Source organism: Phragmites australis, chromosome 10 (assembly GCF_958298935.1).
Source record: "Phragmites australis chromosome 10, lpPhrAust1.1, whole genome shotgun sequence".
NCBI classification, from domain to species: Eukaryota; Viridiplantae; Streptophyta; class Magnoliopsida; order Poales; family Poaceae; genus Phragmites; species Phragmites australis.
The window spans coordinates 15845283-15863557 of NC_084930.1; the positions used below are offsets into that span (position 1 = coordinate 15845283).

The 18275-nt window shown below is 41.7% G+C and overlaps 1 protein-coding gene across 1 annotated transcript; it reads left to right on the top strand.

Moving 5' to 3' along the window:
* Nucleotides 1–933: 933 nt before the first annotated feature.
* On the top strand, nt 934–2567 carry LOC133883182 (WRKY transcription factor 22-like). The gene is made up of 2 exons (XM_062322414.1): nt 934–1372; nt 1485–2567. Exons 1-2 carry the CDS (start codon nt 1023–1025, stop codon nt 2212–2214), a joined length of 1080 nt encoding a protein of 359 aa, XP_062178398.1. The 5' UTR covers nt 934–1022; the 3' UTR covers nt 2215–2567.
* The last annotated feature ends 15708 nt before the right edge of the window (nt 2568–18275 follow it).

The window sequence follows — 18275 nt, forward strand, 5'->3', positions numbered from 1 at the left end:
AACGAGTTACACTTATTTTCTTTCTTATTTTCAAACTTACATGATTTACATAAACCTGGTCAACCCATCTCACTGTCAAAATAAAAGCCAAGTCTGAATTCTCCCAAGTACATGATTTGTGTTCCTTGCAGAAAAAAAAAGTTCTGTGCGTTGTTCCCTGGTGATAAGATCCTTGTTTTATTCCATTTCACCTTTTTGTAACTGATAAATTTAAGAAAGAAATTAGTTTACTGATTTGTTCCTGTACTCTAAGCGAAACCAACCTTTCCGAACTACAATTTAGAGACTCATAGAATTAATAGACACTGATTGCTAAGCATAGAAAGCGCACATGTTATTAGTTTAGAAATATCGATTTTTGAAAGCTTCCACCAATGCTGCGTTTTTTTCTTTAGAAAACTTAAACAAAAATGGGTTTTCCTAGCTAATTTGCGGCATCTATGGAAAACTTATCTCCACACTTGCGATTGGTTTGATGCTTAGATGAGCGACATCCTCTTGTTACATGTGAATTTTCTTTCTTTCCTTAACATTGGACTGATACATTATTTCTCTAGGTCATGGTTAGATGTGATCGTATTGATGAATATATAGGGACGAGCTCCTAGGAAAATATGATCGGGAAGGAGGGGATCAGTCTGGGTTGTGGATCATGCTATCACTTGTGAGGAAGAAATCCCGCTCCCGTCGAATAACTTTTCTAGAGGAATAAATCTCTATTTCTCTCTACCTTGATTTTTTTTCTTGCCCCATTGACATTTTCAGCAAAGTGACCTGGCTTACTATACCCACCGCAAACACCCAGAGGCTGTCAAACCAAACCCAAGCCTGGCCCTGGCTCCTTGTGTCGTCCTTTTTAAGCCGGATCCATCCCGCCCCCGCCACCACCTGCTCCATTTGCATATCTCTCTAGCTATCCCCCCCCCCCCCCCCCGCCCCCAAACTGCAGCAGCGCGCAGCAAGGGACAGAAAGTCAACGACCCTATCTCCTCCGTAGCGTAAGAACTCGAGAAGCCGGGCTAATGGAGGGCGATCTGGGGTGGTGCTGCAGCAGCAGCAGCAACAACTGGGACCTGCACGCCGTGGTGCGCTTCGCATGCGGCGGCAGTGGCCGCGTCGCCCCGCCGACACACTCAGACGGCTCCTCCTGGCTCCCCACGCCGCAGAAGTACGAGCTCATCGACGGCGACGCGTCGCAGACGCTTCGGGTCGACCCAGACGTCGACGACCTCTGCCAGGCCTTCTTCGCGGCGACAAAGCCTGAGACGCCGCAGCCATCGTCGCCAAGAAACGATGTGTTGCCCCAGCTGCCGCTAGTCGACGAGCCGCCGGGCAAGCCGAAGAATTCCGGGCCGACTCGATCCAAGAGAAAGTATGTATATGTCTACCATCTACGTACTCGACTGATTATTTCCTTGGGAAATATTTGTGCCGAAAGTGCCTATGCTAGCTCTTCTGCTGATCACCCTGGTATATATAATTAGGAGCAAGAAGAGACAGGTGAACAAGGAGGTGACGCGGGTGCCGGTGGGCGCGCCGGCGCCAGACCTGTGGGCTTGGCGCAAGTATGGGCAGAAGCCGATCAAGGGGTCCCCCTACCCGCGCGGCTACTACCGGTGCAGCACCGACAAGGATTGCAAGGCGCGGAAGCAGGTGGAGCGCTGCCGCAACGACCCGGCCACCCTCATAATCACCTACACCGGCGACCACAGCCACCCCATCCCGCTCCACCGCAACTCCCTCGCCGGCACCACGCGCAACAAGCCGCAGCCGCCGTCATCCTACCCCGCTGAGGAACCTCCACAGCGGCTGGATCGACCGTCCGCGTCGGACACCAACACCAAACCGCAGGGCTCGCCGTCCGCATCTGCCGGGCTGTCGCCCATCACTCCGCTGCGTTCTCCGTCTGTGGAATACGAGGACGAGGAGGACGTCGACTCCGCAGCCGTCAGGCTGCTGCTCGAGCACGTGGAGATGACGGCCGCGGACGGCTCGCTGCTGTTCCTCAATCCCGATGAACCCGGTCCCGGTCAGGGCGATGGCGACGGCAGCCAGGAGGTCATGCTATTCCCTAAGACCGATGAGCCCGCTCCGGGTGTGGGCAACGGCGGCGACTGCAAGGACACCATGATGTTCCCGAAGCCCGATGAGCTCCCACCCACGACGGGCAGCAGCAGCAGAACGGACGGTGGCGCCGAGCCAGCCCGGTCATGAACATCCTCGCGAGGGGAAGTTCTCTGTATCGTTCCTCTCGGCGTGGGAGGCTGGGACAGCGAGCAGGTGGAACTGCTGATCACTTGTGCACACATCTCCATCGCCATGCATAGTTTGCTGTTAATCAATCTTGGCTTGTGTTGCAGCAGAACCATGCATCATTAATTCTCAGCAGTAGCATTAGTGTTACTTAGTGATGTAATTAAGTGCTAGTCAGCTAGTTTGTGTCACCTCATAGAAAAATGTATAATTAATCAAACATTTATTTTAGTTTCCCGCATCTTTATTTTCTTTTTTCTTTTTGTACATACGTGTTTAAATAGAACGTGGCTACTACTTAGTCAGTACAGTATTAATATATAGCACCACTCAGATGATGGAAGATGGCAAACAGAGAAGGTGGGAGAAGAAAGGAGAAAAGTAAGAGAAGAGAGCCTGAGGCCCTGAGCTAACGCTGAACAGAAATAGTTTATTTGGTACTTAGGACTTGGCACTGTGGGTTGTCGGGTAGCGCCCCCCCACCCCCCAGTCCCCCACCCCATCCCACACACAAACCGGCTGCCGGACCTGAGGTACCCTTAGGCCATGGACAAGGTGGAGCACCCAGCATTCTTTTTGTTCGATCGGATGAACTTTGAACTACCATCCGCGCATGCCAGTTACATTTTTGTTTTTGTTTCGGATAAAAAGATGGATCCTGCTTAAGAATGCGTACAAGTGACGACATCAAGTATTCCTCTATTTCTAGCTCAGATAGGATGCAAGTTTACTAATCCACTACGTACATGAATATATGTTTTTGGAAACCAATTCTGGCTTTTAGCAGCTGATGCGGGTTGTCAAATTAAGCAAATTAATGTGATCGCTTAATACGCCACGGATCACGGCTGGAATCGATGATGCCTGATGGAAGCACTAGTTTAACAAGCAGCTTGCTCGTTGTTTATACGTACCTTGACGTACGCAGCATTATCTCGGGATATCCATCCCCTTGCTCTCCGTACGTACTTGGAGACCTAGCGAGCTAAGTCAAAATATTGCAAGTAGAGTTTTACAATAAACAATTGAATTATCGGTCGGTGCGTCGCAGTGAATTGAAACTGCGCTCTCACGATTATGCTACGTATGGAGCTGGAGCCGAAGAGCCATGAGTGAATCGGGGAATGGGTTGCGCGGAGGTTGCAGCGGGTGTGGAGGAAGAGTGATTTGGATTTTAGTAGGTGGTAGCTATATGACAGATGTAAGATAAGTACCATAGGACATAGAAATTGTGGCTGATCTTTAGGAAATTTTCAGTCAACTAAAATATCAAAATTCTGGGTTTTTTTATACAAGATGGTATTTTTTTTCCTGCTATATGCCTTTATGTACATAGCATATCTGTGCAAACAAGTGATTGAAATTGTTAAATCAACGTTAATTGCTTATTTTTACATGCTTGCCTATTGTTTTACCCGTGGGGTACTACTTTATGTAGCTTATATTACCTTGTATGACCAGTACATGAAAAATGAATAAAAGGTACACATAAGTGACGGATCATTCATCATTTATGTCGTCTCAGGTCGGAACTGAGTATTTACTCGTCACTTATGATTTGATGATAAGTGACGAGTCTCGCTACATCAATCATAAGTGACAGATCATGTTACGACTCATCACTTATAACATGACAAAAGTGATGAGCCTCTCTAGACCAATGATAAGTGATGAGTCGTAATATGACCCATCACTTATAATAAATAATAAATAATGGGTATTATTATCGTCTGTCACTTATTACTTAGATCTATTTTAAGATCTGGCCAGCCATTGTGTGGGCGAATAGTTACGCAACAGTTCCACCTACACTGTGCTGGCGATTTTCACCAGATCCGCTAGAGATTTTCTAATATTGTGTTGATTTGAAGTTTGAATTGGTGCTAGGTATTTCAAGGTTTTCATCTCTCCATTTTTATCCTCCTCTAATACCTATTTGGTAAATTTGTTGTGCTTTGAATTGTAATCGGTAATTTTGCATCTTTATCAAAAATCTTAGTATAAGTGAGTTGTATGTTAGATTTGATACTATGTTTGCCCGATCTACCGCGAGATGCCACAAATCTAGTGTATCTGTAGGGAATTTTTAGTCGCATGCTTAAGAAATTAAGGTAATTCTTAATGAAGAATGAATATTTTTACATTAATTGTAGATGATAGATAGAAGTTTGATGTACCTCCAGACTCAAACTTGTCCGGAGTACCTGACGGGGTGAAGCATTTCATGAGTGTTGCCTTAGCGGATATGAAAGATCATGGTAAAACAACAATATATTATCCATGTCGCGACTACAGAAATGAAAAGAAGTTCCCAAAACCAGACAATATCCATGCATACTTGGTCATACGTGAATTTAAAAAGAATTATATATGTTGAAACAAATATAGAGATGAAGGCCTTAACGAGGGAGAGATGGATCGGGCCCTCCATGCCGACAGTGTGGATCAAGGACTTATACCCGGTGAAATGGATCATGATCTTAGGGATGAGGACATATTAGGTTTCAATGATAATGATCTCGAGGATTTTGTGGAGAATGTGGACCAGATGGTACGGGATGTCGAGCGGCATGACGAGTATAACAATGGTGAGTTTGCTAGATTCCAGGAATTTATGTAGGATTCCACGACGTCCCTTTATCCCAACTGTAAGGAGAAGTACGTGCAGATATTTGAGAACCTAATGCTTCTACAGCTAAAGACAACTAATGGTTGGACTGACAAGAGTTTCAAAGTATTGCTGAATCTGCTAAGGGATATGCCACCTGAGGAGAATTTAGTGTCCGAGGGCATCGACGACCCGAAGAAGATAATTTATCCTTTAGGATTGGAAATAGAAAAAAAATACATGCATGTAAGTAGGATTATATCTTGTTTCATGGAGAGTATGCAGAGCTGGATCAATGCCCCGTGTGTGGAACCCATCAATATAAGCGTAGAAATGATGGTGGTGACGCGAACGGAGGAAAGAAAAGTAAAGGTGATCCTAGGAGGATGGTGTGATATTTTTCTGTAATTCCCTGTCCAAAATATCTATTTGCCAACAGAAAGGAGGTCCAATTGGTGCGTTGGCATAAGAAAAGGTCGTAAAAACAACGCAATGGTATGACACCCGGCGGATTCTGCTCAATTGTGAATTATTAATTCCACATTTGGTTGGTTCGCCAAAGATTTGAGAAATATTAGGTTTTCTATGAGCACAGATGGCATGAATGCATTCAGTAATATGAGTACCTCATATAACACATGGCATATTGTATTTTCAATCTACAACCTTCCACCCTAACTTTGTAACAAGCGAAAATATATTATGTTGTCAATTTTGATATCAGGACCGAAACAACCTGACATTGATATCAATGTGTACCTCAGGCCTTTAGTCGGTGATCTTAAGAAACTCTGGTCGGAAGACGTCGATGTTTGGGATCAGTACGAGAAAAGGTACTTTACCTTGCACACCATGTTATTCGTCACCATCAATAATCTGCCAGCACTTCATAACTTGTCAGGTCAGAGCAAAAGAAAAGGTGAAGTTTGCCACTATTGCTTAGATGATACATGCAGTTTGAGGTTGAACAACTAAAAAAATAGTGTACATACAACATCGGTATTTCCTTCCCAAGAAGCACCTGTACCAAAACATGGACAAGCGGTTCGATGGTACAAGATGACGGGTGACATTTCTCACCTGCCATAGGTGACGGCTGATATTTATTACCCGTCACCTATAATTTATATGTATATAACCTTAGCTAGTCTCCACACGTGTGCATTCTTATTTTAACTAAGTCTTATATGTATATCACCCATAACGGATATGATCCATCACCGATATCTATTTTTCACATCTATTTTTTACATAGTGAACCAATATTGCTCCTCGTGTAGCCAACATCATTATTCTTGTGTATGGAATCAGGGAATATTAAATACTTGCCAGACAAAGCTCCAGGAAATTTTATTGATCAAGTTGTGTGCATGGATCTTGCCGTCTTGCGTTGTGGTTGGGCTTCTATATATTGTTCTAGGGTTCAGTCGGAACCTGACCCTTCAGCGAACACAAACTACGGTGATCTGTGGGGCCGATTAAGCGACAGAAAGTTTTCACTGACATCAATTTGCGCAGTGTGGTTCAGATTTCATGATTGTTGCACGTTGGAGGTACAAAAATGTCGCACCTCTTGTCATAACACGAGGGGTCACAACTGGGCATTTTTATCAAGCTGCACTTTTTTAGTTGTGTTTATTTAGGGCAGGACTAACCTAACGGAACTCTACATACTTAGTGAGTTACTAGGTACATAGTGGGACGTTTTGTGTTCATTTGGCAAACATGCCGGCGACAACTATAAACAATGAGGTAAGTGGTGGACATGTAAATATCTTTTGAATAGCCTGAGACATGTTGCAAGAATTCAGCTTAAATGTTGCAAGAATTTTTTCAAAATGTTCTAGTGCAGTGCAAAAGGTTCTAATTCTATGAATCATGCTGAAAACTTATTTGAACTACACTGCAGATTTCTATACTTATATTGTAATGGCGGGTGGCGTACCATGTTATCCAGCCTTGATTGATGGTACGGCATGCATCAGCATACTCTGTCATCTAACTACGAAAAATGAGTTAATTAAGGTGCGGTTGCAAATTAAGAGAGCCGGGAAAGTAACTTGCATGTTAATAGGGCTAAATGATATAAAGGCCCAAGTTTAGAGAGCTCCAATATAATTTGATGTGGGTTTGTCTAATCTTTCGAAGTTAATATATAAGTTGGTTTGGTGGAGTTTCGATGTTGATGATCAAAAGGCTTCGATCAGAACCGATAGAGAACCCTCGCAACCACTACTCCGTGGTTATCAACTGTGCCAAGACACGGTTAACCTCACTAAGAAGATTTATCCTTCAAGTAAATCGAGAGCACAAGCAGAAACAAGTATATGCAATCTAAATATTACTGATTACCAATGAAGTGCTCGAGTTTGAGATTCTACAAACCGATAAACTACAAAACTATCTAAAATAGAATAATCTAAGTAATACAAAAGCCTAAACTACGATAACTATTGAGTATATATAGGGGTATGAGGAAGTCGACCTAGGGTTGTGCAGCTGTGGAGAGAGGCGTACACAACTTGGACTCCGACCTCGACACGATTACATGAACCAAGAAGGTCTAAAATGGTGACGCAATACCTTATTCCTAAACTATAAGGAATATTTAGTCAAGTACAGATCCATTGGAAATGACTCTTCATAAGCTTTCCAGTAAATCTAAGATCGTCTCAATTGGACTTCGTATGTGAGAATTATATCTGTTTTACTCATATGTTGTCTTGAGATTTCGAGCCGAATTTGAAATCCAACTTGAGCTCGACTTAGAGTTCAAGTAGATTTGGCACTCAAGTGATAACGTCCGGGTGAGTTTGTGATGCTTCTTCTATATTCCTAATTAATAAAACATTATAATAATTTAATAGTAATCTATCCAAGAGAAGACATGAACAGCGAGGAACGAGTTTATATGATGGTTTAATTGTCACGCATGTACTCTTGTAATTAATCCTAGTATAATTTAAATATTATTAGCAATGTTATTCATACCCGAAGGAACCATGTCCTCGTCATAATCTACTCTTCCTAAAATATTGTGGGCAATTAAACTAGTGCAACAAGTGGGTATAATGGTTGGATGTCCGATGCCTTATTGAGTTTACATATATTTTAACGAGGAGATACCAAAATGAAAGGCGATGTTTGTTGATAACGTTTCAATTGGGAGGATATTGTGGTGATCCACACACTGGCCTCTTTGGTCTAGCTTTTAGTTCTAAGCCTAAGTTGAAGACGACATGATTTGGTAAATGCAGTAATGTTGGGCATGTTGCAACGAAGGATTTCTTGATCGAAAATATAGCTCATTCTGAACCTCATCGGAATTGTTACTGATCATAGATTTGGATAATACGGAATTGACAACCCAAAATAATGTTTTGATGTCCACGACTTTTTAAGTTCTCACTACTTTGCATATCATACATATATTAATTGGCGAAGATACGAGTTTGATCGATAAAGAGTTACCCCTTGTCCAAATTCGTACTTTAGACATCCATTAGAAACGGTGGTGTCGACGACCAGTACATCAGATGGGAGGAATAGCTAGCTAGCTAACTAGTTATACATCCAACGATGGATGTATCTTAGGATAAATAATCTAGTTATACGTATACGTACATATTCTTGTCGCTAGCGATGGCATTATATCTTCCGTACCGGCCGGGGGCAGTCAATTATAAGATGATAAGCTATCTCCATCAAACACAGTTCTGTATGCTAATGTCAACTGTTGTACGGAAGCCCAAGCAGTTTTCTATTCTATCTTTTAGTCGTCCATCTAGTCGCCCATTGCAGTATAAATAATCACGTAGTGTCGTGGGCGCAGCTATATGGAGAGACGTTACCCACATGGCACATGGTCCATGATAGAAACCATGTGACGGACCATGTGGCATGCATGATCCAAGCAGCTATGACATGATCAATGAAATATCAGATCACTATTGTCAACCTGCAATCCCACAATGCTAGCGATCGAGCTTGTTAACTGGTAGTCACACACTTTTTTTTTTTAAGCTCACCCCTAGGGGTTTGATCAGATACGGCTGCTCTTTGGTTGAATGTAATTAAGGGTTATTTGTGTTAATTTGCTATAGCAGAACAATCGGGAAATTAATACATTTTGGTTATAAGGAGCTTACCTGTGTCCGACAAAAACAGCTTAATTTCTCATGTAATGTACGTCTACACAGAAACTAATGTGCATTCGTGCTGACCATATTGGACTTCTTCAAATAACCAATTCAGTGGTCAGCATTCTTTCGGCACTGATTTATTTTTCTTGTATGGCAAACATATTTAAATACCTCTCCAATTCATTATTCTTGAAGTTGAATAAGGGTGACACCATAATAAGTGAATGCCGTGTGCCTCTTCTCCACACACGCAACCCAAGCCGACCGCCATCCTAATATCTACGGTGAGAATGCCACCGCAACACCACCCGCTCCGGCCCCTCATCTAGGACCACTTTTCATGTAATACACACTACGTTCTATAGATGTTGTTTAGAAAGCATGCAAAACTTAAATGTTACAAATTTTGAACACTACAAAACACAAAAAAGTGTCGTGAGTTAAAATAATTTTATAATATTAATCTATAAAAAATAAAGATAGAATGTGTGTATTGGAGATCATGTCAATGTTGAAAACGATAAGTAAAAAAGAACTTAGGGATTATAATTTATGTTTTCATTTTGAGCATTAATTCAATATTCAATAAAGGAATTCCAATTCTTTCAAACAAAAATAACTGAAAATAATGTATTTTGTGCTTGTGTGTATTTTTCTTACTTCTGCATTCTAAATCGTATCATAAGCCCGAAGTGGGACCTTGATCTATATAGATCAGATCCAATCTGCCACATATTAAATTTTGTCGTATATACGGTGACGCAAAGGCAACCGATTATTTGTTCGATGACAAGGTACATATCCATGCGTACGTACTACATACATCAGCTAACACTCATGGTAATACAAATTAGGATTTACTTGCTCTATCTTGTGGGCAATGCCATATGATATAACATATTAGGATATACTCGATTCTCTATAATATCTCACGTACGTACATTAAGAACCTAGCAGCTAGCTTTGTCTATATCTATATGCAGGACACACACACGCGCGCGCAAATTAGCTGGATCGTTGCAGTACAGAGAGAAGTATGGATTCTTATCGATAAAGACCATTTTCAAATGAAGGGGAATCTTTTATTATGTCTACTTTCTTAGTTTTTGTTTGGTTAATTACAACATTTGCTCCTCATTTAAGTGATTTGTTTGGAGGCAAGGTGGGTTAAATAGAGATATCCATGTACACCGTAGTAGTTCGTTGAATGGAGTAATGCAATGAACTAGGATATATTCTTGGCCTTCCGTAAGTAAATTTGACCTACATCGTCTAACTTAGTTTCATTTACGTTTGTGAAATGAGAAATGAAATACTTTCATAATATCATAATTTTGTTTGGTTTGAGACATTAATTTAAAAAATCTATGATCAAAGTTGTGTTTTGGAGCCTGTAATCATGCCCAAAACGTCCTCTTTTTCACCAAGAAATTAAGTAGTGCATAGGTTAATTGGTTTTCAGCATCACAACAACCTAGCTCAAAATGGGCCTCGACGGGTTGGATGAAATGATACATCACTACTACAAAACTAGTCTTATATGTCAGCTCATCACTGCCGATTCCTAATGGATCGGCAGTGATAGGGCATCACTACCAGTTCATAAACTACGTAGGAAGAATCAGTCATCGTGGCTTATGAACCGATAGTGATAAGGGTCATCACTATCGGTCGATAGATTGAGTTGGCAGTGATGCCCTGCTCCCTTATCACTGCCGGCTTAATCCACCGACCGACAATGATAGCATAGCATCACTGTCGGCTGGTTAAATGAGTCGGCAATTGATGTCCCGGCTATATAAAATTTACCCTCTCCTTCTGCAAGCTCGAGCACAACAAAGACGAGCTCTGTTTTTGCTCGGTGGCAGCCATTTTTGCTCACCAGGATCTTGGTGGCTTCAAATTTTTGAGGAATCCTCATGCCTTAGGTGTTCCAAGGTGTGTAACTTCCTCTCCAATCCATTTCTATTTGAATTTTATTTGCTAAATTACTCTAGATTTTGAAATGATGGAGATGAACCTATGGCCATGATGTTTTGAGACAATGTAGATGCAATTATACCTCATTTATGATATGAAAGCTTTAATTCTGGTGGAAAGTGTCTTTATTATTGATTACATTAGCTATATGTATGAGCATATTTATTTTTGGTTTTTAATGAATTAGAAAATTTAGCCATGATATTAAGGTATATAGCAAACTCCAATTATATATTTTATATTTTAATTAATTAGCAAGCTCCAATATAGAAACTTTAGGTATGAGCATATTTATGGTTGATTTTTAGTGAATTAGAAAAATTAGCCATGATATTTAGGTATGTAGAAAGCTCCAATTATATTTTTTCTATTTTAATTAATTAGCATGTTCCCAATATGGAAACTTTAGGTATGAGTGTATTTATTTTGATTTTTAATGAATTAGAAAATTTCGTCATGATATTTAGATATGTAGCAAGTTACAATTATATTTATGTATGAGCGTATTCATTTTTCATGTTTCCTTAATGAGTCATAGATAAGGTGTTGAATAATAAAGAAAATTTCTAGAGATAGTACCAACAAATACTCATCGGAAGCGGACTCGAAAGTATGCAAAAGGCGGCTCCTCCAACCCGGGCCAATTGTCGGTAGGAGATGACGAGGTAATTTATTTGTTGGTGATCACAAAATATTCTAGATGTTATGAATTTGGATTTACAATAATGATATAATTGTAGATGGACAAAAGATGGATGTATGATGCGAGCCGTGTGAGTGCAGAGTACAACAATGGCGTCGATTCTTTCCTGGTACAAGCCGCGACGCACAAATCAAATACACAGTCTCAATACATATTCTGTTCATGCGTCGATTGTGAGAACAAGAAGCAATTCTCCACCACCCAGCAGATACATTCCCACTTGATGCCAAGGGGCTTTATGCGTGGCTATACCTGTTGGATCGAGCACGGTGAAGCTGGGATCATACAGGAAGGACAATACATTGAAAGAGACGACGAAGACATGTGCACCAATATGCCGATCGATGAATACATCAATATGCCACCTGCCGGAGATATGTTGGCCAATGATGATCTAGAGGAGATGTTGGCTGACGCCGATGTCGATGATTTAGAGCAGATGTTGCGCGATAGGGAGGGGAACTTCACCAATGAAAGAGAGTTTCAAAAGTTCCAGTGTATGTTAGAGGACTTAAAAACACCGTTGTTCCCGGGCTGCGAGAAATAGCACACAAAGTTGCGTACCGTGCTTTCACTGCTACAATTGAAGGCAAGCAACAGATGGTCTGATACAAGCTTTACAGAGTTGATACTATTCTTGAAGAAATTGCTTCTAAAGGAAAATGTGCTGCCAGAAAACATGTACCAGTCCAAGTAGGTTGTGTGCCCATTGGGGTTGGAAGTACAGAAAATACATGCAAGTCCAAATGATTGCATGTTGTATCGCGGAGAGCATGCAGACATGCAAGCATGTCTCGTCTGTGGTGCAGCATGGTACAAGCATGACGATGATGATTTTGATGGTGAAGAAAAGAAGAAAAGGCATCCCGTGAAGATGATGTGGTATTTTCCTATAGTCTCCGGTTTGGAGCGTTTATTCGCGAAAAAAAGGCATGCCGAACTGATGCGATGGTATGTCGATAAGCGCAAGGATGATGGAATGCTGAGACACCCCGCTGATTCTACGCAGTGGAGAAACATCGATAGGAAGTACAAGAAGCCCTTTGTAGAAGATGTGAGGAATATAAGATTGGGTTAAGTACGGATGGGATGAATCCATTCGGCAACATGAACAGTAGTCATAGCACTTGGCTTGTGACTCTATGTATCTACATCCTTCCTCCTTGGTTGTGTATGAAGTGGAAGTACATTATGATGCCGGTGCTGATACCATGGCCGAGGCAATCTAGCAGCGATATTGATGTCTACCTGAAACCATTAATGGAAGATCTTGTAATACTGTGCAATGATGGTGTGCAGGTATGGGATGCATATAAACGAGAGAACTTCACCCTACGCGTAATACTATTAGTAACAATCCAAGATTGGCCAGCCCTTGGCAACCTATCAGGCCAGACTGTCAAAGGCTATTGTGCATGGGTGTATTGCTTGGATGAAATAGAGAGCTTGTAACTGAAGAACAGCTGAAAAATGGTATACCTATGTCATCATAAATTTCTTCGCAAGGATCACCCGTATCGCAGCAACATGAGAGCTTTTGATGGGAAAATTGAGACTCGATCATCTCCCAAGCATCTCACTAAGAGACAGGTATATGAGATGGTAAAGGGACTTAGGGTTATCCTTAGAAAGGGATGCAGGAGTACACCGGTTTCAAAAGAAATCTATCTTTTATGACTTAGCATATTGGCCGGATTTGGTGGTTTGACACGTAATCGATGTCATGCACATTGAGAAGAACATGTGTGATAGCTTGATTGATACGTTACTAGACATACCTGGCAAAATAAAGGATACACTCCAAGCATGGAAGGACCTAAAATGTTTGAAACTCAAACATGATCTACATCCCGAAGAGAAGAAGGCAACAAATATCTTGGCCCCGCGAGCTACAATCTAAGCAAGGTGGAGAAAATTGCAATGTACAAGTGCTTGCATGGCATCAAAGTTCCATCCGGTTACTCCGTCAACATAAAGAGACTAGTAAATATAAAAGACTTGAAATTAACTGGCATGAAGCCTCATGATTATCATGTGATGATGACACAAATACGTCCAATTACAATTAGAGGTATTCTGTCACCGAAGGTCCGAAACCCAATCATAAAGATATGTTCATTCTTCAATGTGATATCATAGAAGGCCATCGATCCGACCAAGCTAGATAAGCTGCAGGAAGACGTGGCCGAGACTCTATCCCAGCTTGAGGCGTTGTTGCCTCCATCATTTTTTAATATCATGGTGCATCTCATTTTTGACATTGTGAAAGAGATACTGATTCTTGGCCCCGTGTTTTTTCATTAGATGTACCCTTTCGAGAGGTTCATAGGAGTTCTTAAGAAATTTGTTCGTAACCGAAATCAGCCGGAAAGTTGCATGGCCGAGGGTGGGGGAACCGAGGAGGTCATTGATTCCTGCGTTGACTACATCAATCTCAAATTGATTGGTGTGCCTGTATCTTGCCATGAGGGGAAGCTACAGGGGAAAGGGACGATAGGTGCAAACGCATTCTGCACTAACGACCCTGTTTCATTCACATAAGCATATTTTGCAGTTTTACAACAATCAGTTGTAGTGGACCCGTATGTCGAAGAACACCAGAAGATGTTACGCACCAGAAACCCAGGGAAGTCCGATGTTTAGATCGCGCAAGAGCACAGAGATCATTTTGGCACTTGGTTACGCAGATAGGTGATGCGTAAGCAGATAGAGTGTGCTCAGTTGAATGTGTTGGCTCACGGACTGTCTACTATAATCCTCACATTCCAAGGATATGACATGAATGGCTATACATTTTATACGAGAGCTCAAGATAATAAGAGCTCCAACCAAAATAGCGGTGTCCGTATAGATGCTTACGACTGCAATGGAAATAGGGAGACCTATTTTGGATTCATAGAGGAGATCTAGGAGCTCGACTATGGAGTGTTAAAGGTTCCACTTTTCCGATGCCAATGGGTCAGACTCCCAGGGGGTGCGAAGATTGATAAGTATGGTATGACTACAATGGACCAAAAACTCATTGGATATAAAGAAGAACCATTTGTACATGCTAATGATGTTATGCAGATCTTCTATGTTAAGGACCCAGACCCGGCTAACAAGGAGGAGTGCCACGTGGTTCTTCAAGGAAAAAGAAGGATTGTCGGAGTGGAGAATGTTGTTGACGAGGAAGACTACAATCAATTCAACGCGCTACCTCCTTTTGGAGAGGATGTCGACCTAGGTCCCATAGAAGACATCGACGAACCTCCCTATGTACGTCGTGGTCATAATGAAGGGTGAATCATTAAGACAAAGTAGCTAAATTGTATTAATTACTATGTATGAATTTGTTTTAGATGCAATTATACCTTACTTTTGCTATGGAAGCTTCAATTTGTAGTGTATGGTGAAAGATATATTTATTATTGACCATATTGATTTTTTATTTTAGGTATATACAAAAATTAATTTTGGTATATAACAAGTTGAAATTTAAATAAATATGTATTAGGTCTGCTAGGTCAACTTAATGTTAATAAATATAGATAGTACAAACTTAGTCGAAATCACCTAAGTAGTGCAGCGGTTTGTTCAGCCTTACTTGGTGTAGGGCTTGGGTTCGAGTCTCTGCGCGCACGCGCAAAGCTAAAATAATTTTTTTGCACCCCGCGGCACCAGCAATGCAAGGGGTTTCACTGTCGGTGGACATATGGGCTGGCAGTGAAACTACTTTCACTGCTGGTGTACTTATTGAGTCAGCAGTGAAAGTAGTTTCACTACCGGTTGTCCTAGTGAGCTGGCAGTGAATGTACCATTTCACTGCCAGTGGTCATATTGAGCTGGCAGTAAAAGTACACACCTATAAAATAGATCGACGCCCTGCGCCCTTTGACACTTAGAAATTTTTTCCCATTTCCTGTGCCATCCGCGGAAATGTCTCCTGACGCCGAGGAGCCCACGCCACCAGAGGCGCACAAGCCTGTGCCCGTTGTCCATGTCCTCCTTGATGCCATCATCCTCCTCCCCAGTGCCATCGCCGTCCTCCTGCCCGGTGCCATTCCTATCCTCCTCGATGCCATCACGTCATCCTCCTCCCCAGCGCCATTCTCATCCTCCTCCCTGGCACTATTCTCATCCTCCTGAGCTCCAATACATCATCGCGGTGAGTACTCCACCACCACCCATCTCTCTCCACCTCCCAGATGGGGTTTCTGGTTGCTATGAAGTGATAGGTTCTGTGAGGTTAATGGTTGATTTGGTAATTGAGTTTTGGTTTCACCACTGGGTGGTTTAGTCAATTGAAATTGAGTCGAGTGAGCTTGGTCGTGGTGTTTAGAACTTTGATGCTCAGGCAATCGATTGGTGGTGGCGCTATGTTGGTGCAGGTGCTGTATTGGAGGTGATATGCTCTGTGTTGGAGGTGATATGCTCTGTGTTGGAGGTGATATGCTCTGTGTTGGAGGTGATATGCTCTGTGATGATCAAATGGAACACTGAGGTTGAGCTAGATGTCTAAGTGCAATAGGTGTTAAATATGTTTTTTTTTGTTGAATCGGCACAGATTGCCCTGGTAGTAGTGGTGCATTCCATTGTTCAGTCCATGTGCTTATTGTTGGTAGTCTATACATTGCCAGTTAGGCTTGATTCCTGGACTAGGAGCTGATGTATTTGTTCATTCAATTCATCTTGTTTTGATTGAATTATGGAAGAGCAAGAAAACCTTTGGTAATGCTCTGATATTTTGCTAATCAGTTAGTGTTTGTTTCTCAAAGAGTAATCTTCTCCCTGTCAGCTTTTATGTCCAGCAACATTATCCAGTAAGAAAGCTCAATTTCAGAGAACATTTTTTTTCAGTTTTACATCTAGTTGTGATCTTAGCTTCTAGCCCAGCTTGTGATGTGTCAAACGGACAATTAGGGAGCAGGATATCGTATTCCTAGGGCCAACTTTTATATTTATCTGAGAGCAATTTTATTCAATCATCCATATGCTGTTCAATTCATTATCCTGCTTGATGGGAGGTGGTTTTGCTTCTGTACTTATGGCACTTATGTGTATGTTCATGTTCAGTGTATATGAACTACTTTGTTTCTTGATTTTTATATTCGGGTGGTCCTCAAGCATACTTCGCAGTCGTAAATGATGAAAGGAGATAACTATTTACCATACATATGACTGCAGAGCTCGACTGGGATGGTTATTACACATGCATCTTGCACGTCTTTTCACTATCCCAGTCGAGCTTGAGACCTATATAATTATCTCCATAATCTAGTGCGAATCAATCAAATAATAGTGGCGATGATGATAGGTTTTCATTTGGGGAAATAACAGATACACCTCAAGTCGAATGTATAGATATGTTTTTTCTGGTGTGCAGGCACCAATAACCTTCAAATTGCTTTGGAAGGCTAAGAGTATGCCTAGGATAAATTTTTTTGGATGGCTCCTCATTATGGATAGATTAAATACTAAGGATATGCTCCAGCGCCGTAACAGTAATGTTCAGTCTGGGACAAACTGTGTTTTATGCCAAGATGATTTGAGGGAAACAAGGGACCATCTATTCTTTGAATGTGATTTTGCTCAACACTGCTGGGCCCGGATTGGCATTTACTGGCTGGAACATTTGGAGATCCATGGGAAAATTCTTGCAGCGAAGCAGACGTCAACCTCTTCCTTCTTCATGGATGTTTTCCTCATAGCTGCATGGGAGATTTGGAAGCTACGAAATTCTGTTATTTTTGATGGGGTTCAGGCAACTCACCAGCTATGGATCAGACGCCTTAGGGAGCAATTTTACCTTCAGTCTTTTCGATTTTCGGAAGACAAACGTTTACTTTTTATTCAGTGGTTAGAGACAGTCTTATAAGTTTTAGTACTCCTCTCTCCCCCTCCCCCTCTCCCCCCAATGCTTGTAAATATCCTCTTTATAAATGAAAAATGAAGTGCTGTGGGGAACTCCCCCACAGTTTGCCCTTCAAAAAAAAATGATATGGTTCAAGACCATATTTATTTATTATTTCTAGGACTTTAGTACTGATTTTGTGGGTTCGGAGAGAAAGCATTCTTCTCAAGTCAGCATTTATGTGCCAGTCCTACTAGTTCAGAGAGTAGCTTCTCTCAAGACGAGTTGGATGTCCTATCTGAGGTTGGCCTAAACAATTATCTTGAAGAACCTAAACAATTTTCTTGTGAAGAATGCTTTCTCTCTTAACATGTAATCAATATTGAAGTCCTAATAAGGCCATTTGCTAGAGCCACTGAGCCTCACTCCCTCCCTCGTCGGCTTTATCTCTACCTCCCTCCTTTCTCAGCTCTCTATATGTATACTCCTCAACAGCTTGTCATCATCGTATGGAGAACTTCTAGGAAGTAATGGCACCACCAACCATCGATCCGGCCCAGGTGCCAGAAGGAGATGTAGTGCCGCCGTCAAACATTAAAGAAGGTAGCCCGAGCCACTACCTCAACCTGGAACAAATAGGCGCCTGTGAAGTCAATGAGGTAATTCATAATTAGATGAATGCATCTCTTCTACATATTATTGTATAGGTTCGCAATAGTTTTTTTCGCATCTGTGAAGATGCTTGATGCTCCGGAG